The sequence below is a fragment of the Trachypithecus francoisi genome, unplaced genomic scaffold (assembly GCF_009764315.1).
Source record: "Trachypithecus francoisi isolate TF-2019V2 unplaced genomic scaffold, Tfra_2.0 Lachesis_group2, whole genome shotgun sequence".
Lineage (NCBI taxonomy): Eukaryota > Metazoa > Chordata > Mammalia > Primates > Cercopithecidae > Trachypithecus > Trachypithecus francoisi.
The window spans coordinates 117,610,416-117,633,284 of record NW_022681465.1 but is presented as its reverse complement, the minus strand read 5'-3'; the positions used below and the strand labels follow the sequence as shown (position 1 = coordinate 117,633,284).

At 41.6% G+C, this 22,869-nt stretch overlaps 1 protein-coding gene and 1 long non-coding RNA gene across 6 annotated transcripts in view; one reads left to right on the top strand and one right to left on the bottom strand.

Moving 5' to 3' along the window:
- LOC117065439 overlaps window positions 1-22,869 on the top strand; it is a 99,470-nt gene that overhangs the window by 8,451 nt on the left and 68,150 nt on the right. For all 3 annotated transcript variants that reach the window (XR_004429923.1, XR_004429922.1, XR_004429921.1), the window contains exon 2: window positions 22,666-22,816. This is a non-coding gene — a long non-coding RNA (uncharacterized LOC117065439). The remainder of the gene's footprint in view (window positions 1-22,665; window positions 22,817-22,869) is intronic.
- Window positions 3,221-22,869, bottom strand: part of KCNIP1 (potassium voltage-gated channel interacting protein 1) — a 395,147-nt gene continuing 375,498 nt past the window's right edge. For 2 of the 3 annotated variants that reach the window (XM_033180276.1, XM_033180275.1), the window contains 7 exons: window positions 21,636-21,760; window positions 20,111-20,180; window positions 18,602-18,672; window positions 17,709-17,816; window positions 6,955-7,059; window positions 5,985-6,047; window positions 3,228-4,095 (listed from right to left, as the gene is read on the bottom strand). In XM_033180276.1, the coding sequence (XP_033036167.1) occupies window positions 4,048-4,095; window positions 5,985-6,047; window positions 6,955-7,059; window positions 17,709-17,816; window positions 18,602-18,672; window positions 20,111-20,180; window positions 21,636-21,760 (590 nt within the window). In that variant the 3' untranslated portion in view covers window positions 3,228-4,047. Of the gene's footprint in view, window positions 4,096-5,984; window positions 6,048-6,954; window positions 7,060-17,708; window positions 17,817-18,601; window positions 18,673-20,110; window positions 20,181-21,635; window positions 21,761-22,869 lie in introns of all 3 variants that reach the window. The other variant, XM_033180277.1, reaches the window with a different exon arrangement.

The following is a 22,869-nucleotide window of genomic DNA, read 5'->3' as shown; positions in this document are numbered from 1 at the left end:
ATAGTTGAGTCCCCATCAGCAGGCGTGATGGTGAGAATTTGTTGGACGGTTCAAGAGGGGCAGGATCCCTCCAAGAAGACAAGTGGGAGATAAGGCCAATACCCTATCATTGCTGCAACGTGTCCTTTCCCCGCTGTTCATTAGGACAACCATCTCCCTTTCTGTTGTTTATCCATCTGAGGACTACTTTTAAAACCTCCTTCCGGCTGGGCATGGTAGCTCATGCCTGTAATACCAGCACTTTGGGAGGCCAAGGCGGGTGGATCACGAGATCAGGAGATCGAGACCATCCTGGCTAACACGGTGAAACCCCGCCTCTACTAAAAATACAAAAATTAGCCAGGCGTTGTGGCGGGCGCCTGTAGTCCCAGTTACTCGGGAGGCTGAAACAGGAGACTGGTGTGAATCCAGGAGACGGAGCTTACAGTGAGCCAAGTTCGCACAACTGCACTCCAGCCTGGGCAACAGAGTGAGACTCTGTCTCAAAAAACAAAACAAAACAAAACAAAACTCCCTTCCACAATGAATTCTCTCTGAATACCTAAGCTGCTGATTTTCTTCTCAGTTTTCAGTGCCCAGGGCTGATGCTGGTGTCTTACTCATGGTCTGGCAAACACATGGAGAGGGGTACCAGTCCTTCCTCTCCTCTAGAGCAGGAGTTTGCAGCCCTAGGTGTACACTGGAATCACCTGGTGAGCCTTTAAAGCATACTGATGATCAGGGCCCCACCTCTAGATATTCTGATACAATTCATTTGGGATAAGGCCCAGGTATTTGGCACTTCAAAAAAATTCCCCTACTCTGCTCCCCAGGTGATTCTGACATGCAGCCAGTGGGGAAGGAAGGGAGCCACTGACCTAGATCTTTTTTTTTTTTTTTGAGACAGAGTTTTGCTCTTGTTGCCCAGGCTGGAGTGCAATGGCGCAATCTCGGCTCACCGCAACCTCCACCCCCCAGGTTCAGGTGATTCTCCTGCCTCAGCCTCCCGAGTAGCTGGGATTACAGGCACCTGTCACCACACCTGGCTAATTTTTGTATTTTTTAGTGGAGATGGGGTTTCTCCACGTTGGTCAGGCTGGTCTGGAACTCCCGACCTCAGGTGATCCACCGACCTCGGCCTCCCAAAAAGTTGGAATTATAGGCATGAGCCACCACTCTCGGCCTGATTTAGACCTTATACAGGCACCTGAGACAGGCATCTGAAAAGATCAGAGGTATGTCCAGCTTCAGAAGCAGCTTGATCTAGCAGATCAATGATATCGTCAAAGGCTTGTTTCTGCTTGCTTTTTTTTTTTTTCCATCTCTCTGCCTTGCCTCATGTGATGTCTGGCTTATTAACCCTCTGATTATTAAATTAACTCTCAGAAGTCCTAAATAGTTGCCGGCATGTCTTAGGGCTGTGTGCGTTCTCATTCATGTCCGGTGAGGGAGGACATCTTTGTCTCATCATTCCCAGCACAAGTTTGGAGAGATTCAGGTTGTTTGAACCAGTGTGGGTCTCAAGCCTATCCCTGAATTGATCCTTGTGGCCAGGGGCATGGCTCAGACCATGCACTTCATTCCCAGCTCTAGATGTGTCAGTTCGTCACCTTAGCCCTGTGTGCCCAGTGCACCCACCCGGGTGGCCTCTAAAGAATTCTGATGCCCAGGTCCCCACCTTCAGGGATGTTCCTTCAGTTGGTCTGCTGTGGCACCCAGGTGTTTGCATTTTTCAAAGTTCCCAGGTGATTCTGATGTGCAGCCAGGATAGAGAACATACAGCCTACAAGATGTAGACATACATCTTGTAGATACAGGGTAGACATCATACAGCCTCAAGATGCAGGTTAGGACCCCATATGGGAAGAGTCTCGGGAACAGATCCTCTCCTGGGCCTAAGTGGATGCCTTGCTGGGGACCAGCCACGTGCCCAGAAGCCTTAAGGGACCACATGGCTACATGCAGGAAGCCCAAACAGAGGAACAGGTCTGGACTATCTAACAAATTCTCATCATCACACCTACAGTTTCCACCCATAAGAGGCTGCAGCCAATGGCCATCTGAGCGAGATGTGTCATGAATGCAGGAGATGTTTTGGTGGGCTGCCCCTGCCAGTGCCCACGGCTGCCTGAGACATTTCCCTTCTCTGCATCTGTTTCCCCATCTGTTACACAGACTCAAAGAATACCGATGCCTCTCTGAACTGACTTCAGATGAATGAGATTTGTGGGAAGTATCCTCATCCTTGGGGTGAGGCAGAATCCCCTTATAGGAAGGGTCTGTGATAGAGTGAGAAGAGTTTAGTCTCCCTATGGAGTCTCTATCAGCTGTGCTACCTTACGCAGGTCCCCCTTACCTCTCTGAGCTTCAGCAAACTCTTCCGTACAACCAGGACTCTACTATCTGGAATGCCCAGGACTCTACCATCTGGAATGCCCAGGACTCTACCATCTGGAATACTCCACATGAGCATGAAATAAGATAATGTATATAAAGCCTAGTGCAGCACCTGGCACAAAATAGGGCTTCAGTAAATTGCTTTCCTTCCCAGAATGCTACTGTTAGCTTTTAATCTTTTAAATGTGATGTCAAATGGGGAAACCAAGACCCACAGTGTTCAACATGAGTAATCATTTGCTGGTTATAGGCTGAAGCTGCTTGATCATCCTCTAGACCCTAAAATCTCTCAGCAGGAGGCCCTGTTATCCTCTTCATCTCTGCACTCCCACTCACACCACAGGGGCTCCGGACTTTTCATATCTGAGGGTCATAGAGGTGGCAATCTTTTTGGAAGCAAAGTGTTGTGAAGGGTCTTGTCTTGAAGTTGCATTTGCATTTGGGTCGGATGTTTGCTGGGGATGGCTTAGTGGCTGGGGAAGATGAAGTCACTGCCTGGGACAGGCCTGGCACAATGTAAGTACAGTTGACCCTCTGACAATATGAGTTTAAATTGCATGGGTCCACTTACATGCAGATTGTTTTCAACCAAACATGATAGAAAATGCAGTATTTCTAGGATGTGAAACCTGCGTATATGGAGGCCCACTTTTTTGAAAACACGAGTTCCTCAGGGCCAGCTGTGGGACTTGAGTATCTGCAGATTTTGGTATGGGGAGTCCTGGAACCGATCCTTCACACATACAGAGGAACAACTGCACTAATAATTGGATGTCAAGTGAATGGACTAGCCTTCCCTTTTCACAGCTTACCTCTCTTACCTAACGGAGTCATGAAGAAGTGATTGAGAGTGTAAGAAATAGTTCTGTTTATTGGTTAGAACATGGTATAAAATTACAGCAATTTGCAGGCATTCTGGACTTCTCGGTAGGGACATGCAGCGCTGGGCTCAAGCAGGGGATGTGGTGGAGATATGGACCACTGGGCAATGGCTCCCTTCCTGGACATATGAAAGGACTTGCACTACCAGCACAAATGCCACTGTGAGAAAATTATTGGTCCTTGTTTCTGGAAACAAATGACATGGGCAGTTTGGGTCGTCAGAAAATGCCACACTTAATAATTCAGTCGTATCCCACATATGTTAGGTGCTGGCTCTCCCAATCTGGTCATGACGGATCCTAATTGTTCTGGATAACTCTCATTCTTCCCACCAAAGGAAGAGAAACAGGCACATTGGTTTGGGAGGCCATCAGATGATGGTGTGCATCTGACTCAGGTCCTCTTGCTTCCAGATTCACCAAGGTTTGCCTGACTTGGAGGCAGTGGGCTGGGGGCATGTAAGCAGAATATTTTGTGCACTACTGTTTAAGCTCAAGCAGAGGGACCTTCCATAGGGCAGCAGTGTGAGAAGATGAGCATGCTTCCAAAACAAACTCAAATTTCATCTTGTCTCTCTCAAGAAGAGGAAGGAGGAAGAGGTGGCAATCAGAGACTGAGCCACATAATGCTGGGTTCCATAGAAAGTCTTCAGCAGATAATTCTTCCAAAGTGTGAAAGGTGTTTCTGTCCCAAGAGTTGGTGTGTAAAATCAGAATGAGGGCAGATCAGGGTGTTAAGGTGGTTGTTTAGTACAATGTCTCTGAGAGCTGAATGGCTGAGTGTCACCAGTTACATGACATTTTGAAACAGCTGGAGAGACCTCATGATGTTGTCATCCTAGGAAAAAAGGAGGGGAAGAGGATGGTTAGAACTCTGACTCCCCTCCCTGAGAGCTCTGTAACTCTGGTGAGCAGATCTCAAGCATGGGTTTCCTATATGGGGAAAACTCTACAAGGGTATGAAAAACAAGAAGTAAGGACGGGGACCTAAAAAGTGATCAGCTCAAAGTAAAAAGCACCACCTGTAGCTTTAAAGAGGAATTCAGAAGAAACAAATCATCTAGTAAAATAGTGAGTTCTTTTAAGAAACTCTGAACAATTACATTTCATAAAATTATTTTTATACATCCACTGAAATGATTATATTTTTTCTCTTTTTATTCTATTAATGTGATTAATTACACTGACCAATTATTGAATGTTAAACCAACCTTGCATTCCTGGAATACTGCTTTAGATCCTACACATTTTGATAAGTCATATTTTTATTTTATTTTGATTCAAGATATTTTCTTCTCTGAACCATGAATTAGAAGTTTATTGCTTAATATCCAACATTTGAGGATTTTTCTACATTCAATACTATACCTCAGAGAATAAATAATAGAAAAATGTAAAATACAGAACACGCAATGGAGACATACAATAAGAAAACCCCCCAAAGCTCTCTCTTTCAAAAAAATCAATAAAGTAGATAAATGCTTATTAAGACTGCTTTTCAAATTATCAATATCAGAAATGAAAAGGTTAATGTCAGTATAGGCTTATTTGGCTCATTATTCTGGCAGATGGAAAGTTTAGTTGAGCATCTGCATCTGGTGAGGGTTTCAGGCTGCTTCAACTCACAGTAGAAAGTGAAGGGGAGCTGGGTGTGCAGAGATCCCATGGTGAGAGAGGAAGCAAGGCTGGGGGTGGGGAAGGTGCCAGGCTGTTTTACAACCAGCTCTCAAGGGAACTAACAGAGTGAGAACTCACCCCCAAGGTGGTCAATGTTCATTCCATTCTAGTTGTTAAATATCTTGGATATCACCCTGCATATAGGACATCTACATAACAGGGTGGCTGTGATGTTTATGTATGTGCTTGAAATTCAGTGGGGGCTCAATATGTGCTAGTAACTTCTCCCCTGCTTTCTTACATTTGCTATTGTTCTTGGCTGGAGCTCAGAGTAACTGTGTACATTTTTAAAATAATGTAGGGGTACAAATGGATTTCTCAAAAGTAGATGAAGCAGTTATTTCCAGTTCAGTCTCTGGTGACTCTGGGACTGGTCTATTGGTTAGACTTAATGAAAGTTGTGTTTCCAGGACCAGCATCGCTGGCGTGACTGGGGAGAATGTGAGAAAAGTAACATCTCAGGCCCCACCCCAGACCTATGGAATTAGCATCTGCATTTTAACAAGATCTTTAAGGATATTGTTTCACACATTAAAGTTTTAGATGCATTGGTCCAGGTCATTTGTGTTAAAGTGACCCAGATCTAGAGTCTCTGGGATTGAGGCCTGGAAATATACATTTTCAGAATCATTCCAGGCAATTTTTATGCACACTGTGGTTTGAGAATCACACAGTTGTAGATTTCCCCGCCCCGCTCCCAGCTGCTTCCTTGTAGTCTGGGGAATGGGTCATCAAGCCAGAGGCAGGCTAAAAAATAATGGTGTTGCCCTCTTGGGAAGTCTATTTTCACAGAGACCCCCTGTGAATTTTCACATCCCCCTAGACCCCTACTTAGGCTCTCTGTTCAGTCCTGTACTTAGCCAAGACCAACCACAGGCCAGGTTGAGGAGTGGAACTGCTGGACTTCACAGTTGTTGCTAGTGTTGTTGGCTCTGATGGGAGGGGTTGCAAGTATGTGCAGGTTTCTCATCACCTTCCTTCTGCAGGTCCCCAGGTCCCAGGTTTCCTTTCCCAGATGTAGAATTATTGTGCCCTGAGATCTTTCCTTACCTCCTGACATGATTCAAGAAATTCATCTAAAGTTACGATGCCATCTTTATTTTTGTCCATTTTCTGAAAGACAAAACAGAAAGCACTTTACGGAATCCGGTGATCTCCATTCCAAAGCTTACTCCCCTGCTTTCTTGCTGGAGCACATTTCATTCATTGTATTAACCAACTTTGCCCTGAGAATGAGAGTTGTCTTTCACTGGCCAGACAACTCCAGTTAGGTCCTGATTACAACACTTTGGCCCCCATGAGTTTCCTTAAATCAAAAGACTTGCTCTGGACATTCATCACCTCACTACTGGCTTCTTCTGCTTCTTCTGTAGACTCTTTGCTACCCTGTCCATCTGGCAGAACACTGGGCACAAGAGGTTCTGATTCTGGCCTGTTACTTGCTGTACAAACTTGCACAAGGCCAGAGAGGATTCTCTTTTCCCATCTGCAAAGGGGGAAGTTGGACTAGAGTGAGCTCTGACATTCTCTGATACTCCACCGCTAGATTATTTTTTCCTAAAATGCCCAATGATCATACCACTCCCTTAGTCAAGGATCAGCAGTAGTTGCCCATCCTGCACCAGAGCAAGGCCAAACTCTTGCAGTTAAGGTCTCATAATCCGGTCCTATCCTCGTTTCCAATATTGTTTCCCCTTACTTCCCAGACACAAATGCTTAGCACCTCCACAATTGTAATTAGTGAAGTCTTTCATGTTTACTCTGATCCCCTAATTTTTATGGATTTCGAGTTCATACTATACCACTAATATTTAATAATATACTTTCTTGTTCTCTTCTGTTGTGTACGCTTGCAGCTTAAGGAGATCATCTGTTTCTTGAGGACAATGTATCTGATAGTTCTTTTCAGTTTCCAACCATGCTTAGTACAGGGTTGGACACAAATCAGTTGCTCAGATGCTCGTGGGTTGACTTGATGTAGGCTGGGCTTACAGCTCACATGCAGGGTGTGTGCACTTACCTGGAAGAAGACGTCCACGTGCTGCCTTGGAGTGTCCTCTTTGAGCACAGGATATGTGTATTTCCCCATCATGTCATAGATGGCTTTGACAATGTCCATCATCTCCTGGAGCAGGGACATAAAAGCACACAGTGTGGGAACCATGAGGTCAAGCTCTTCCTAGGCGACAGAGTTTGGGGCTCCTTGTGTCCCTTGGCAATGAAAGTGATTAAAAGGTGAGGTCCTTCTTTAGCAGGTGATAGGGAGTTAGAAAGCAAGCAGAAGGGGCTATATTGTGGGAGCCCTTCTTAGGGAGGAGATGGTAGACAATCCTTAAAGCCCATAGAAGCTCATGGGTAGGTTACCTCATTGCAGGCATTGTCTTCAGTGCAGGGTGATGTGTGGGATCCCCATTCACAGGCTTGAGGCAAATAAAATATTTTTCTGAATTTTTAAAAAGTTAATGTTCTAGCCTAGAGATTTGAAAATCCCCATAGGTTCTGCCACTGTTTTAAGTTAAGAAAAATGAATCAACAGCCAAGATTATCCACAGGGCACATGAGGCCAATAGTTCCACAGACTGAGGCCCTTATTAAAAAGATCAGTTCTTAAGTGCACCCCAAACCTATTAAATCAGAGCATCTTAGGACTCGGTCCTGGGAGTTTCCATGTTTATCAAGGTACATTAGGAACCGTTATTCTGATCGTTCTGGCCCAACTCGGAATGGGGGTAAAAGAGCGTTTGGGATGTTTGATGCGGTTTCTACAGAGATCCAGGAGACAGTCTGATTCCATGTGCTTATTTTATTTTATTTTTTTGTTTAATTTCACCTATTAATTTTAGACTTACAGAAAAGTTACAAAAATAGTACAAAGAGTTCATACATACATTTCACCCAGTTTCTTCTAATGTTAACAACTTGCATAACCAGAGCACAATGACCAAACCCAGGAAATTAACACTGCTACACTATTATTAACTAAACTACAGGGCTTATTCAAATTTTATCAGCTTTTCAACTAATATCTTTTTTTCCCTTCAATGATTCTACATTCAAATTGTATCAGCTTTTCAACTAATATCTTTTTTTCCCTTCAATGATTCTACATTGCATTTATTTGTTGTGTCTCTTTAGTCTCTTCTAATCTGTATGAGTTTCTCATTCTTTTTTTTTTCCTTTTTCTTTTTTTTCTTGAGACAGGGTCTTGCTCTGTCACGCAGGCTGGAGTGCAGTGGCACAATCCCGCTCACTGCAGCCTCGACCTCCCAGGTTCAAGCAATCCTCCCACCTCAGCCTCTCAAGTAACTGGGACTACAGGCAAGAACCACCATGTCTGGCTGATTTTTTGTAGAGGTGGGGTTTTGCCATGTTGCCCAGGCTGGTCTCAAACTCTTGGACTTAAGTGATCTTCCTGCCTCTGCCTCCCAAAGTGCTGGGATTATAGGCATGAGACACCATGCCCAGCCTGAGTTTCTTTCTTTCCTTGTCTTTCAGGACCTCACACTTTTGATATGAGTACAGGTCAGTTGTTTTGTAGAATGTCTCTCAATTTGAGTTAATCCTTGGTTCAGTTATGATTAGATTGAAGTTATGCATTTTTGGCAAGAATACCATAGAAGTGATGTTATAACCTTCTCAGTGCATCGTATCAGGGAGTTACATAGTGTTGAGATGTCTTATTACTGATAATGTTAACCTTTATCACTTGATTAAGGTGGTGTCTGTCAAGTTTCCTTGCTGATTTAGTATCTTTCAGTGGATCTTGCCTATAAAAATTATTCTTTTTTTTTTTTTTTTTTTTTGAGATGGAGTCTCGCTGTGTCGCCCAGGCTGGAGTGCAGTGGCTGGATCTCAGCTCACTGCAAGCTCCGCCTCCCGGGTTTATGCCATTCTCCTGCCTCAGCCTCCTGAGTAGCTGGGACTACAGGCACCCGCCACCACGCCCGGCTAGTTTTTTGTATTTTTTATTAGAGACGGGGTTTCACTGTGTTAGCCAGGATGGTCTCGATCTCCTGACCTCGTGATCCGCCCGTCTCGGCCTCCCAAAGTGCTGGGATTACAGGCTTGAGCCACCGCGCCCGGCTTGCCTATAAAAATTATTATTGCAGTGTTTGCCTGATGGTAATTTTGTATTGCCTTTATTCCTTCTATATTTATTAATTAAAATTCTTCTGTAAGAATAGCTGCCTTGTCTCCTGCATTTATGTATTCGGTTGTTTATTTATATTACAATGGACTCACGGACATTTACCTATTTTATAGGTTATAATCCAATACTTAATAATTTTTAATTTTGCTCAAATCGCTCTCATTTTGGCTATTGGGAACTCCTTCAGGTTGCAGTTTTTATTATTTTTTATTTTTTAGCACTTTCATACTTTCCAGCGTGGTAAAGTACTCCAGGCTCATCTTGTACTTTCTCTTACCCAATCTTGGAATCAACTATTCTCCCCAAGAAGACTGGTTCTGTTATTGAAGAATGGTATTTAGAAATCAAGGTCTAGGTGCTAGGTGTGATCACTGCTATAGGGATGTCATTGCTCTGAGGTGCCCTCAACAGATAGAACAAGGAAATATATGTTTCTATCCATGTGTTTATTTTTAAATGTGTGCTTTACAAGCCCTTCACATCTACATGGCCACTGATACTTTTCCTGTGATTTTTTTTTTTTTTAATCACAGAAAGGACTTAAAGAGCAATTTTATTGCTCTCTCAGGATTTTCATAGCCTACAACTTGGATGAGATTATCTCCAAATGATTGCCAAGGGAAGAGCCTGCTATCTTTTCTAAGAAGCTACTTATCCACACTTTCTTTTTCTTTTAAGGGGTACTTTATTAATTCTGCCCTCCAGAGAGGTCTGATGGATTAATGGGTACAATTCTGCCTAGTTTGCAAATTACAAAATGGAAGTAGGAGCCAGTAAGGTTATTCAGTGATGGAATAATGAGTGAACCAAAGTTGAAGACCAAGTAGTATAAATCCCATTTCTGTATTTTTTCTTTATATATTTTGCAAAGTAGTATTTGAATATTTTAGAGTATCATATATTTGCATGTGTATATAATCATTTAGTTGTTTATAAAATTGAGCTATACATATCACTTTATCAAGTTATTTAAAAATATAATATATCATACTAATGTTTATTTTACATTACTTTTTCATGATTTTAAGTGGCCACTGGCTATTCCATTTTATGTATTTACTGTAATTCATTTTACAAATCTGCTATTAGTGGATATTATGGTTATCACATTTTGGGGCACTATTACCTTAAGACTCTTCTTGCTTTTACGTCTTTGTGTCTATTCTTTATTTCCTTGGGACATATACCAAGAAACGGTTTTATAAGGAGAATGGGATGCATAACTTTCAATGCTTTTGATACATATTCCTCAAATACGTTTTAGAAACTACATCCGAACACTCTCAGCAACTACGTATGAAAAACCACTTTTCACCAGCCTTCAACAAAGACTTTACAAAATCTTTGCAGTTTAATAGATACATGATAATTCATTGTTTTTAAAGGTAAACATTATTTTTTTAGTGAGGTTTCTAATATATGTATTGACTATTTTTATTTATTTTCCCATGAACTATTTTTTCATCTGCTCTGTTCTTTGTGTTCAACTATTTCTGATTGGATTGTGAGAGCTCTTTATATATTTGTGTAGATTTACTAAATTGTTAAAATCTCTTAATAGATTTTTTATTTATTTAAAGGATATTTTTATGCATCTACCATGTGCTAGATATTGTGTCAAAGAAATACAAAGATAAGCACGATGAATATGACTCTGGCATTTGTTAAGATGAATGTCTACTGAGAAATATTAATCCTTTCTTTCATCATAAATTGCAGATTTTTTTTTTTTTTTTTTTTTTTTTTTGAGACGGAGTCTCGCTCTGTTGCCCGGGCTGGAGTGCAGTGGCCGGATCTCAGCTCACTGCAAGCTCCGCCTCCCGGGTTCCCGCCATTCTCCTGCCTCAGCCTCCAGAGTAGCTGGGACTACAGGCGCCGCCACCTCGCCCGGCTAGTTTTTTGTATTTTTTTTAGTAGGGACGGGGTTTCACCGTGTTAGCCAGGATGGTCTCGATCTGCTGACCTCGTGATCCACCCGTCTCGGCCTCCCAAAGTGCTGGGATTACAGGCTTGAGCCACCGCGCCTGGCCAATTGCAGATTTTTTAAAACAAGTTTGTCACTTGCTTTTCAACTTTGTTTATGGTATTTTTTTATATACAGAATTTTAAAATATTTACAGTGTAAAGCCATCAATAATTTAAAAAGTTGTTTCTAACTTTGATTTTATGCTTTTTCCATTCTATGATCAGATATTCACATATGATTTTTAGTTCTTTTTTAGTTAAAAAGCAACTGTACATATCTATAGTGATTTTGGGTTTATGATGCTAAATAAGAATATTTACTTACTTGTTGCCAAAATAGTTAACCAGTTTTCCTAGAATCATTTAATGATTCATTACCTCTCTGTTCAATATGCTCCCTTTATTAGGAACCAAGATGGTATCTGTACCTGGGATTTCTATTCTGTTCCATTGATCTACCTGTTCCTTCTCTGATAATATAATATTTTAATAGTTTCAGCTTTATAATATATTTCAGTATCTGGTAGAACAAATTCCACCATTTTTCTTCTTTTTGAAAATTATCATTGCTGTTCTCACCTGATTAATCTTCCAATGTAACTTTATAACAATTGTGTCAAATTCCCTCCCCAAATAACACTTTCATTTTGGTTCAAAATAAAATAAATTTAAAGTTAATTAGAGAAGAATTGCTGTCATTACAATATTGCTATCTTTATAATATACATCCCTTCAGAAGATGGTATGTTTCTCTACTTGTCAAATTTTTCTTTCTCTTCATCTAAATTATGGATATTTAAAAATGCCCATGTGCTTTAAATTATATTGTGATTACAACGAGAATATTTTTATTACAATTTTCTAGCTAGTCACAACTGATATATTGGCTACACAATTTCTTTTGTGTATGTATTTTATTACCAGTCACTTTGCCAGCTTTTTAAAAGTTCTAGTTGTTTTAAGTTGATTTTCTTGCTATCTTTTTTCTCAGATAGAAAATTATGTCATTAATAAGGAATGTTGTAATTTTTCATATTTAGATTGCATTTCTTTTTCTGTTTCACTATATTTGAAGAACTTTCAGGAAATGTTAAACAGTGGTGATGTCTGACAGCATGCACTCTTGCCTCATCTTTTCTTCAGTGATAATCTCTGCATATTACCATAAAGTATGAAGCTGTGTACTAGGCTAGGGTATTTTCCATTATGCTGAAGAAGTATTTTATTCCTAATTAATTGAATCTTGAAAATTATTATGAATAAATGGTAAATTATATCAAATACGATTTTAACATCAAATGGGTTCATCTTTTGATATATTAATATGATAAATTATTTAATATGCTTTCTCTGCTACTGGGCTATTCCTGCATTCCTGGAACAAACCTTATGTTAGTCATGTGCATTTCTTTATTTTATTTTATTGCTTTTTTAAGGAAGGATCTTCTTAAAAAAGCCCAGGCTGTTGTGCGGTAGAGTGATTATGGCTCAGGGCAGTCTTGAACTCCTGGGCTCAAGCTATCCTCCTGCCTCAACCTCTGGAGTAGCTGGGAGCACAGGCACGTGCCACTACACCCAGGTAATTTTTAAATTTTTCTTTTGAAGAGACAGGCTCTCCCTATGTTGACCAGGCTGGTCTTGAACTTCTGGGCTCAACCCGTTCTCCTGCCTCAGTCTCCCAAAGTGTTAGGATTACAGGTATGAGCCTTTAAGCAGAACACTGGGATTAATTTCCTATTATCTTATTTAGGATTTGTAATCTATATTTTGAATGATATTGAGTTCTTATTTTCTCTTACCTGCTTTATTTCATAGGATTTTTTTCCTTCAACACATTTTTTTTGAGCGTCTTCTATTGCTTAGGCACTTCCCCCTTACACCAAGTTTTTCAACAAATAAATTTATTGGAGCATATTTACTTATAGCAAATTCACCCATTTTAAGTGTACTGTTTGAAGAATGTTGACAAATGTATCCACCCATGTAACCTCCACCACACTCAAGATATAGAACATTTTCACAACCAAAAGACATCCCTTCACACTTCTTCACAGTAAGTGCCTCTCAACCTTTGACGCCAGGCAACCACAGATCTAACTTCTGTTACTATAGATTAGTTTGCATTTTCTAAAATCTCATGTAAATGGAGTAAAACAGTGTAAACTCATTTGAGTCTGGCTTTATTCACTCAGCATGAGGTTTATGAGCTTCATGCACATTGCTGCATGTAATTATAACATTCCTTTTTACTGCTGAGTAATAATCCATTGGATGAACAGACTACGATGTATTTACCCATTGTCCTATTGACAGACATTTGGGTCGTTTAAGTTTTGAGATTACTATGAATAAAGCTGCTATGAACATCTTTGTACAAGTCTTTATGGAATTACATATTTTTATTTTGGTGAGTAAATACCCAGGAGTGGGACTTCTTTTCTTCTTCTTTTTTCTTTTTTTGAGACAGGGTCTTGCTCTGTCACCCAGGCTGGAGTGCAGTGGTGCAATCTCAGCTCACTACAACCTCTTCTCCCTAGGGTTAAGCAATTCTCCCACCTCAGCCTCCCTAGTAACTGGGACCACAGGTGCTTATCATGTCTAGCTTTTTTTTGTTGTTGTTTTTGTTTTGTTTTGTTTTGTATTTTTAGTAGAGACAGGGTCTCGCCATGTTTCCCAGTCTGGTCTTGAACTCCTGAGCTCAAATGATCCACCTGCCTCAGCCTCCCAAAGTGCTGGGATTATAGACGTGAGCCACCATACCTGACTGGAATGGGATTTCTGGGTTGTATATTAAGTTCATGTTGAGCTTTATCAAAGATGCCAAAATGTTTTCCAATATGTTTGTACCATTTACATTTCTGCCAGCTATCTATGACAGTTTCTATTGCTCCACATTTTTGCCAATGATTGGTATTGTCAGTCTTTTTAATTGTGGCCATTCTGTGCAATTGTATTTCATTACGGTTATAATTTTCCTTTCTTTGAAGACCAGTGATGTGGAGGAAACTTTCATGGGCTTACTGACTAACCTTTCATGGGCTCACATATCTTAAGTATCTCATCAAATCTTTTGCCTATTTTATATGAAGTTATTTATCTTTGTATTAAATTATAAATGTTCCTTATGTATTTTGGATGCCAGTCTGATATTGGATTGGTATCCTGGTATCTTTATATATCTGGTATATAATTTGCAAACATTTTTTCCAAGTCCATGGCTTGCATTTCCATTTTCTTAAAGGTGAGGCACAAAATTTTTAACTTTGATGAAGTCAAATTTATCTACTTTAAAAAATGATTCCTTATCCTTTCCTACTCCAAAGTTGTAAGAATGTTTCTCCTGTGTATTCTTTAAGAAAACAGCTTTTGTTTTAATATTTAACTCTATAATCCATTCCAAGATGATGTTTATGCTTGGCATGAGGTTAAGGCTAAGGTCCATTTTTGTTTCCAAATGGATATACAGCTGCTACAAAACCATTTGTTGAATACACAGTTTTTTCCCCTTTGATCTTTTTGGCATCTGTTGCATTGACGTATGGGTGAGTCTATCTCTATTAAAATTTTTTTTTTATTTTTAATTTTTGTGGGCACATATTTATGTGTATATATTTATATATGTGTATATATTTATATGTATATATGTATATATTTATGTGTATATGCACATATTATGTGTATATATTTATGGGGTACATGACAAGTTTTGATACAGGCATACAATGTGTAATAACCACATCAGGAAAAATGTGTATCCATCCCTTCAAGCATTTATCCTTTGCGTTACAAACTAATTACATTTTTAGTTAAAATGTTCAGTTAAATTATTGACTACAGTCACCTTGTTGTGCTATCAAATACCAGGCCTTATTCATTCATTCTATTTTCTTTGTACCCATTGACTATCCCAACTTCCCCCACAGCCCCCCTACTATCCTTCCCAGCCTGTGGTTACCATCCTTTTACCCTCTATCTTCATATTGTTTTGATTTTTAGATCCCACAAATAAGAGAGGACATGGGATGTTTGTCTTTCTGTGCCTGGTTTACTTCACTTAACATAATGACCTCCAGTTCCATCCATGTTGTAGATGATTAAATCTCATTCTATTTTACAGCTGAATAGTGCTCCATTGTGTATAAGTACCACATTTTCTTTATCCATTCATCTGTTGATGGACACTTAGGTTGCTTCCAAATCTTGGCTATTATAAACAGATGTGCAGCAAACATGGGAGTGCAGATATCTCTTTGATATACTGATTTCCTTTATTTGGGGTATGTACCTAGCAGTGAGATTGCCGGATCATATGGTAGCTCTACTTTAAGTTTTTTTGACTCTCTATTTTGATCCATTGATCTATATGTGTATCCTTATGCCAATTCCCCACCATCTTGACTATTGCACCTTTTCATGAAGTCTTGAAGTAAGGTAGGTTTAGTCCTTCAATTTTGTTCTTTTTTCGGTTGTTTTGGTTATTTTAAATTTTTTGCATTACCATATCAACTTCTACAAAATACCTGCTGGATTTTGGTTGAGATTGCACTAAATCTATAAATCAAATTTGGAGAATCCACATCTTAACTATACTGGGCCTTCCAATCCATGAGCATGATATATCTCCGTGCTTATTTAGTTTTTTATTTCAGCAATATTTTATAGTTTTCGGTGTATAAGTCTTGCACCTATTTTGTTGAATTTTTCTCAAAGTATTTTGCACTTTTTGATGCTATTTTTTCTTAATTTAATTTTCTGGTTGCTTGTTGGATATAGAATTATAAATGATTTTTGTAAATAGAACGCATGTCTTCACTTTGTTAAATTCACTTATTATTTTTCGCAGTTTATTTGTAGACTCTTAAGGTTTTCTATTAATACAATTGTACCATGTACAAATAAAAAAAAATAAAGACAGTGTTAATTCTTCCTTTCCAGTCTATATCCCTTTGGTTACTTTAAATACAGTGAATTCTATTGACTGATTTTTGAATGTTAAACCAACCTTGCTTTCCTAGAATAAAACTCACATAGTTGTAGTGTATCATCCTTTTATATATTGCTGGATTCAATTTGCTAATAGTTAGTGAAAGGTTTTTGTGTCTGTGCTCATGAGGGAGACTGTTTTTGTAGTTGATTCCTCTCATAAGACCTTTTTTTCTTTGGTTTGGGTATCAGGGTACTATTGGACTTATAAAACAAGTTGCAAAATGTTCCATTCTCCTCTATTTTCTAAAATTTTTTGTAGGATTGGTATTAGAATTCGCCAGTCCACCATCTGAGCCTATAATTGTATTTTGGAATGGTTTTTAACTGTGAATTTTTTATAATATAAAAATTTAGATAAAAAATAAATTATAATATAATTTCTCTAAATGATACAGAGCTTGTCATATTTTCTGATTCTCTTTAAGTCTGTTTTTGCCTTTTGTGTCTTTCAAAAAACATGTTCATCTAACAGCTTCCCAGGGGAATATGGATGCGCCCCTTACGCTAGCCCTCCACCGTCTGACTCTCTTGACCTGTCAGCCTCATCCTGCACCAATCTTCGGCTTCATACCTTCATCTGCAACCATCTGAAACCTTTCTGTTTTTGAAACACATGAAGCTTTATCTTGCCTCAAAGCCTCTCTAGTGGCTCTTCCTTCTGCCTGGAACACTTTTCCTGGCTTTTTGTATAACTGGTTCCAGTACGACAACACCTCCTTAGAGAGGACTTTGCTAATCTTCCCTGCCAAAATATCTTCTACCTGTTGATTCCTTTTTGGCCTGTTTATTGTCCATCTCTCTATACTGCTCCAGTGTGGGGCCTAGTCTGATTGTTCACCTCTTTACTTCCAGGACCTAGAACACCTAATAAGTCTTCAAATGTGTGTTAATTAAAAACATGACTAAATGAATGAGGAATGAAAGTTGGATAAACTCTCTGAGCTTACAGAGAGAACCTTGCAGGGTTGAGGTGAAGATTAGCTCTGGTATCTATACCTCCAGGCAGTGCACCTGGCACACAGGAGCTCAGTAAGTGGAGTGTTACAGGATGCCAAATTCCAGCTTCCACTGAGATACCAGGGTACAGTGAATACTGAGGGTATTTCACTGGCTACAGACATGTCTTCTGAGGTTCTAAAAGTGCGGAGTGGTGAAGATTCAGAAATTATTTGTGATAATTTCTTTAAAGACAGCTGTACCTTCCATTACCCCCTTGGAGGTTGTATTAGTAGGCAAAATAGGTTAAGGCCAATATGACCCAATTATAGGTTCCTCTTCCTTAAAAATCTTTCTTTTCTATTCTAGGTGCTACCTACAATTCCACCATTTCAACTTTTAGCTTTAACTTGTGGCTCCTAACCTTCCCAAATGCACGTTCTCTAGGGAAGAGTAACTCTTTACACTGAAACAAGTCAGTTTTACCCATTGTGTATGTCTATTGAATCTAGGTGACTCAGGGAGAATGAATCTGTTTAATCCTTTCTGGGCGCTTGGGAACAGGCAGGGTAGGGCAATGAGGGAGGCCTTCTTTATTTTGCCAGGGACCAGCTCTGTTAGCCCCAAAGCAGAGCCCGCCTCATTCAGACAGCGCTATCCTCAAGCCTGGGGCTGTTTTCTGTTGGGTTAGTTACCTTCACTGGAGCCCTCTCACACCCTGGCTCCGGCCCACTTACCTCTTTGTTTATATATCCATCCTTATTGATGTCATACAAATTAAATGTCCACCTTAGTTTCTCGTGGACAGTTCCTCTCAGTAAAATCGACAGAGCGGTTACAAAGTCCTGAGAAGGGGAAAAGACAAGAGTGACATCAGGCAGGGGGCAGCTGTGTCTTTGGGTCAGATTGTGATACTCTCACAGAGTGGTGCCTCCCACGTCCTCTTGTCTGCCTGGAGGATGTGGCTATGCTCAGTGAAGAGCTCCTGCCTTCGGGTCCCTACCCTGCCCCATTTTTTTTGCAAGGTGCCCCCTTGAGGAAGAATGGAGTTCTGAGAGACACAGATCAATGCAGCCAGCCCTGTTATTGCCTTATCCATGGCTGCAGTGGTCAGTCTATCATCCCAGGGCTGTATGGCCTAGTGGCTGAGGACACAGACTGTAGGAACAGTCTGTATTGAGGGTCATTCTGCCTGCATTCAAATCCATCCTTTATCATTTGTGTGCTCTTTGACCTTGGGAAAACTACTCTCTCTCTCTTTGCCTTACTCTCCTCTTCTGTAAAAGGGTAATAAATAATAAAACACTACCCTATAGGGTTATCGTGGGGATTAGAGTAAATGAGTTAGTACATACAAAGCCCTAAGTACAGGGGCTGCCACTGGGAAACAGTGTGCCCGGGAGCTCACACACTATTGTTATTAGTCCCCAGAGTCCCTGAGTTCCTGCAGGCCAGGGAAAGTTGCTACTGCTTCTCCCCATCTTTAGGAAATGCTTACGAATGGATAAATGTGTCTTTGGTCTGACTGAGAGCTTTTGATGGTCCAGCCCTTCCCCCAATGCCTTGAGATTTAGAGGGGGAAGTGATGCAGAACCAGAAGACCCCTAGAGTGGACCCCAGATGAGCATACCTCGAACTTCACGGAGCCTGTCTGAGTGGTGTCGAAGGCATTGAAGAGGTAATGGGCATACGTGCTGGCATCTACAAGGCAGAAAAGGAGGGCAGGTGATGGGGGCAGGAATTCCATACAGGGAGAACCTTCCAAACAAGGCAGGGCTTCGACAAGAAAGAGAGGAGAGCGATGCTAGGGTGATGGAAAGAAGAAAATTATGGAGTGGGGCCCATTGACTCAACTCTTTGGGTTTGGGTGGGAAATTAGATCTAACAAAAGGTGAGATGAGCCCTTGTCCCTCCCTCTAGCCATCGTGAGAAAACCATTCTCCTGCCTATCTATGCATGGAATCGTTGGTGTATGAATGACACAGTGACTGCATGACAATGTTCTTCTGAGCGGCCATGCAATGCCTGGGATGAGCACGCACTCCAGAGTAGAGAAATCTGAACTTGGATTCTGCTGTACTACATAAGCTGTGTGACTGTGAGCATCAAGCATGACCTCTCTGAGTTTCCCTTTCCTACCTCTGTACAATGGGATGGAGCAAGACCTATCTCTTGAAATATGTTAAAAAGTATTTTAAACTAGAGCTATGCCTGGCATACAGTAAGAACTCAATAAACAGTGGCTCAGTGGAACTCAGAAAACTGCAATTCTGGGGCCTGCATGGGACAAAACTGCCTCCCACACCTGATCTGGGTAGGGGCCCCGCACACCAAGGAAGGCGTCTGTCTGCTGCCAAAAAGGCCCTTGAGAAACAGGGCCCAAGAAGTGTTTGGAATGCTTGGATCTGCATTTTGTCAGGATCGGGGGAAGGTGTCTTGCAGGAGACAGCTCTTGGAGACAGGATGCAAGGTGGCGTGTGACACATGGAGGCCACAGGAGGAGCCACTGATGTGGTCCCAGGCCCATGGGGACAGAGCTGGTTCCCGAGTCAGGCAGGGCAACAGAGCAGCTGCTGTGGGCCTGGCACACTTGTAACCTGGCTTAATAAGCGCAACTTTATGTTCCTGTCTCTTTTTCAATTAGTTTATTTTTATAGTCTTTGGTATTTACTGAAGTTCTTTTACAAAATTCCAGCTTGTCTCAGCTATTTTAAGGAAAAGAATCAAAAGTGCCGAGCACACTGGTGGCACCAGAATGGCAAAACTTGTTTCAGACCCTTATGGAATCTAATCCTGGTCTGCTACTCACTCGCTGTGCAATCTTGAGTACATTGCTTATCTTCCCCGAAACTCAGTTACCCCACCTGGGATTATAATACCTGCTTTCTAGAGCTGTTCTGAGACTTTGTGATGTTGCATTATCAGCCCTTCTTCCCCTTCCAGGGTGGGTTCGTTTTCAGAGTTCTTTCCTGCTAAAGCTTTGGAGACTCCCACCTCTCACGATGAGGGAGGTATCCTGCTCTGAGTTTGCCCCTTCCTCGAGAAGGAAGCAGATGGCAAGGAAGAGTGGACTTGGAGGAAGGGAAGGCTATTCACCAGAGAGGGCGCTGGGCAAGATAGATTTCAAGGTCAGACTCACCTCCGTGAGGGAAAAACTGAGCATAGATCTGCTTGAATGTGTCTTCATTAACCACACCACTGGGGCACTCCTGTGGGAAGAGGAGAGAGTCAGCAGGAGGTATCTGAGGGCCAGCACTAGGAGAAGAAGACTGGGCTCAGCCTTGGTGTCTGGGGTTCCTCATGATCCCCAGGGGCAGGGACCTGTGCATTTCCACTTCTCCAAAGTAACTCCATCTCAGGACTGGAGCTGCTTTGCAAAACGATGAGACGTTGTCAGAGAATGGGCACAGTGAGGTGGAGAGATCTGGGGCCTTAAGATCAGAAAAACCTGGGTTTAAATCCTGACTCAGCCAATAAATACTAAGCTTTGTGACTTTGGCCATGCCAGTCTCTGATGCTCAATATCCTTACCTGTAAAATGGGACTAACAATACCTTCCCCAAGGGTATCTTATGAACTTATGTTAGGTGGTACTGCGTCCATGGTAGATGCCAAGCAGTGTAGATTTCTTCTCTTTTCTGGATGCTGTTCCCTCTGAGCCCAGTGCCTGCCTGGGAAACTTTCCCACAGGATCCTGCTCCAACTCGGCTGCCCACTGCTAATGCTGCCATCAGAAGGAAAGAAGCCCTAATGGTAGGAAACCAGGCCCTTGGTATGTGCAATAAAGGCTAGTGTGGAAGGAAGAGGCATCCCAGCACCTGTCAGATGACTCCCAGGAGGGGCTGGAATCCCTGTGGGTCAGCACTTTGGAGAACAATGAGGCTGTGGTCAGTTTGGAATTGACCCAGCTCAGCTCTACCTATAGACTACACCTGGAGGGAGGGTGACCAGGTGCACATTGCTCTAGCCCACCCCACTCCACACCACCCCAGGATTTGGGAATAAGATTGTGCTCTGAGAGTTAAACTTAAAAAAAAAAATTAATATCCAGGATTGTATATTCCTGGCCTGAGAGCTCTCAAGCTGGCCTGAGAATGCAGGAACATATTAATGTATTTAAAGTAACAACTAAACAAGGAATTCCCATCCTCTGACTCCACTTTGGATTGTAACCTGGCTTTCATGTGGCTTCTAAGGAGGGCGGGTCCCAGCGAAGGCAGAGGAGTGTCTGGTCCCACTGTCCGTTCCATTTCCCATGGTAAATTAATGCACTGACATTCGGCTTACACATCAGTCTCGGTGAGCCTGGTTAGCATAAGTCAGCAGGCCTAAATCCCGTTATTGTGGGGGCACCACCAAGTTGGAAGGTATGATTATATTAAGGGTTAAGGCTTGACCCTGGGCTGGGGTGAATTTCCTGAGGATGTGCCACCCTGAAGTTTCTGGGCAGTTGGCCGTTTACTGTCTCCTGACTTTGCTCCATCCTCGCCTGGAGCCTTCCTTTCCAACCAGGTGATCTCCCTCTCATGTCCCCTTTATAGAGCTGGCCTTCCTTGCGTAGCCTCACATATGGGAAACTGCCTTATGAGCTCCCTTGGCAATGGGAAGAGCTTAGCCTCACGTGGGAACCCCCCCCAGGCCTTCAGAGCCTGCGCAGGTCTTACGTTTTTGAAGCCTCGATAAAGGACCTGCAACTCCCTCTTGGTGAAGTTGGTCTGGGCCTCAAGCTGCTCCAGTCCCTCGGGCCGATGGCAAACCATGGTCATCTCCAGCTCATCTTCAATCTTATCTGGAACCAGAGGAGATGGCATTGGAATGGTTGAACTTGGGGGTCACTCTTGTTAGGTAACAATCTGGGTTGTCAAAAGAGTGGTGTCACGACCTGGGATCTAGGGTTGTGGGCTGGGGTCACACTGCCAATGGCCTTCCTATCTTGAACCCCACTTCACTGCCCTGTCAGCCTCTGTGTCAGACACCGCATAGGGAGGGGGCTTCAGCTTTGGAGAGAAACATGTTCCCAGTGGAGGCGAAGGCAGAAGTGCTCAAAAAAAATCCGTATGAAAACATTTTCCTTGCTTTAAAAATAACTTCTTTGCATATTCAAATTGTTTCCCATGGAAACTTCTGAATTTTCCAGAGACACAGGTAAGTAAGCAGAATGATAAACACCTCTAGACAGCAAAGGGAAACAAAATTGTTTAAAGAAACAGTAAACTCTCACCATTTGGGCCAATTAGGAATGGATAGCATGATTTAGCAGAAAGTTCAGATTATGGCATGTTAGGTATTAATGATAAAAATCTGAATGTATTTACAGTTTATTGTTTTGTAATGTCTACTAGATATCCTTAAATACTAGGAAAATATCTTAAATGGGAGCTACTTTGTACAAACCATTTGAAGGGCTCTAAAAACAGTTGTAAGTAGTAGTTTAAGTATGCCTCCCATATGGACTATAATGTAATATAAGATTGCATTAGTTATGTAGAAAGTGTCTGTCAACTAAAGCAAGGAATCTGCCCATCTCCCACTGAAGGATCACAAAGTCCAAGTCAGTGGAATTTTCAACGTTTTACCATCACAGAGGGGTAGGTGAGTGATTTCCTTTGGACCCTGCCAGAATGCTTTCTATAAACTTACACCAATCAAGAATCAATTGCCATCTAACCTTCTCTGCCTGTTGTTGTCATGCAGACACAACCAAATCCATCTATTGAATGACTGAAAATCTGGGCTGGCAAGAATAGTGATGAGACGGGCGGCTGCTGGGAACATGCACAGACCATGTGTCACCCCGTGGCAACCCACAGCAAGCACAGGCTGAGTTTCCACATCAGAGAACAAGGTGAGCAGGTGCATTAAATTATGTACATTTCTCTCATCAGTGTTGGTCTCATT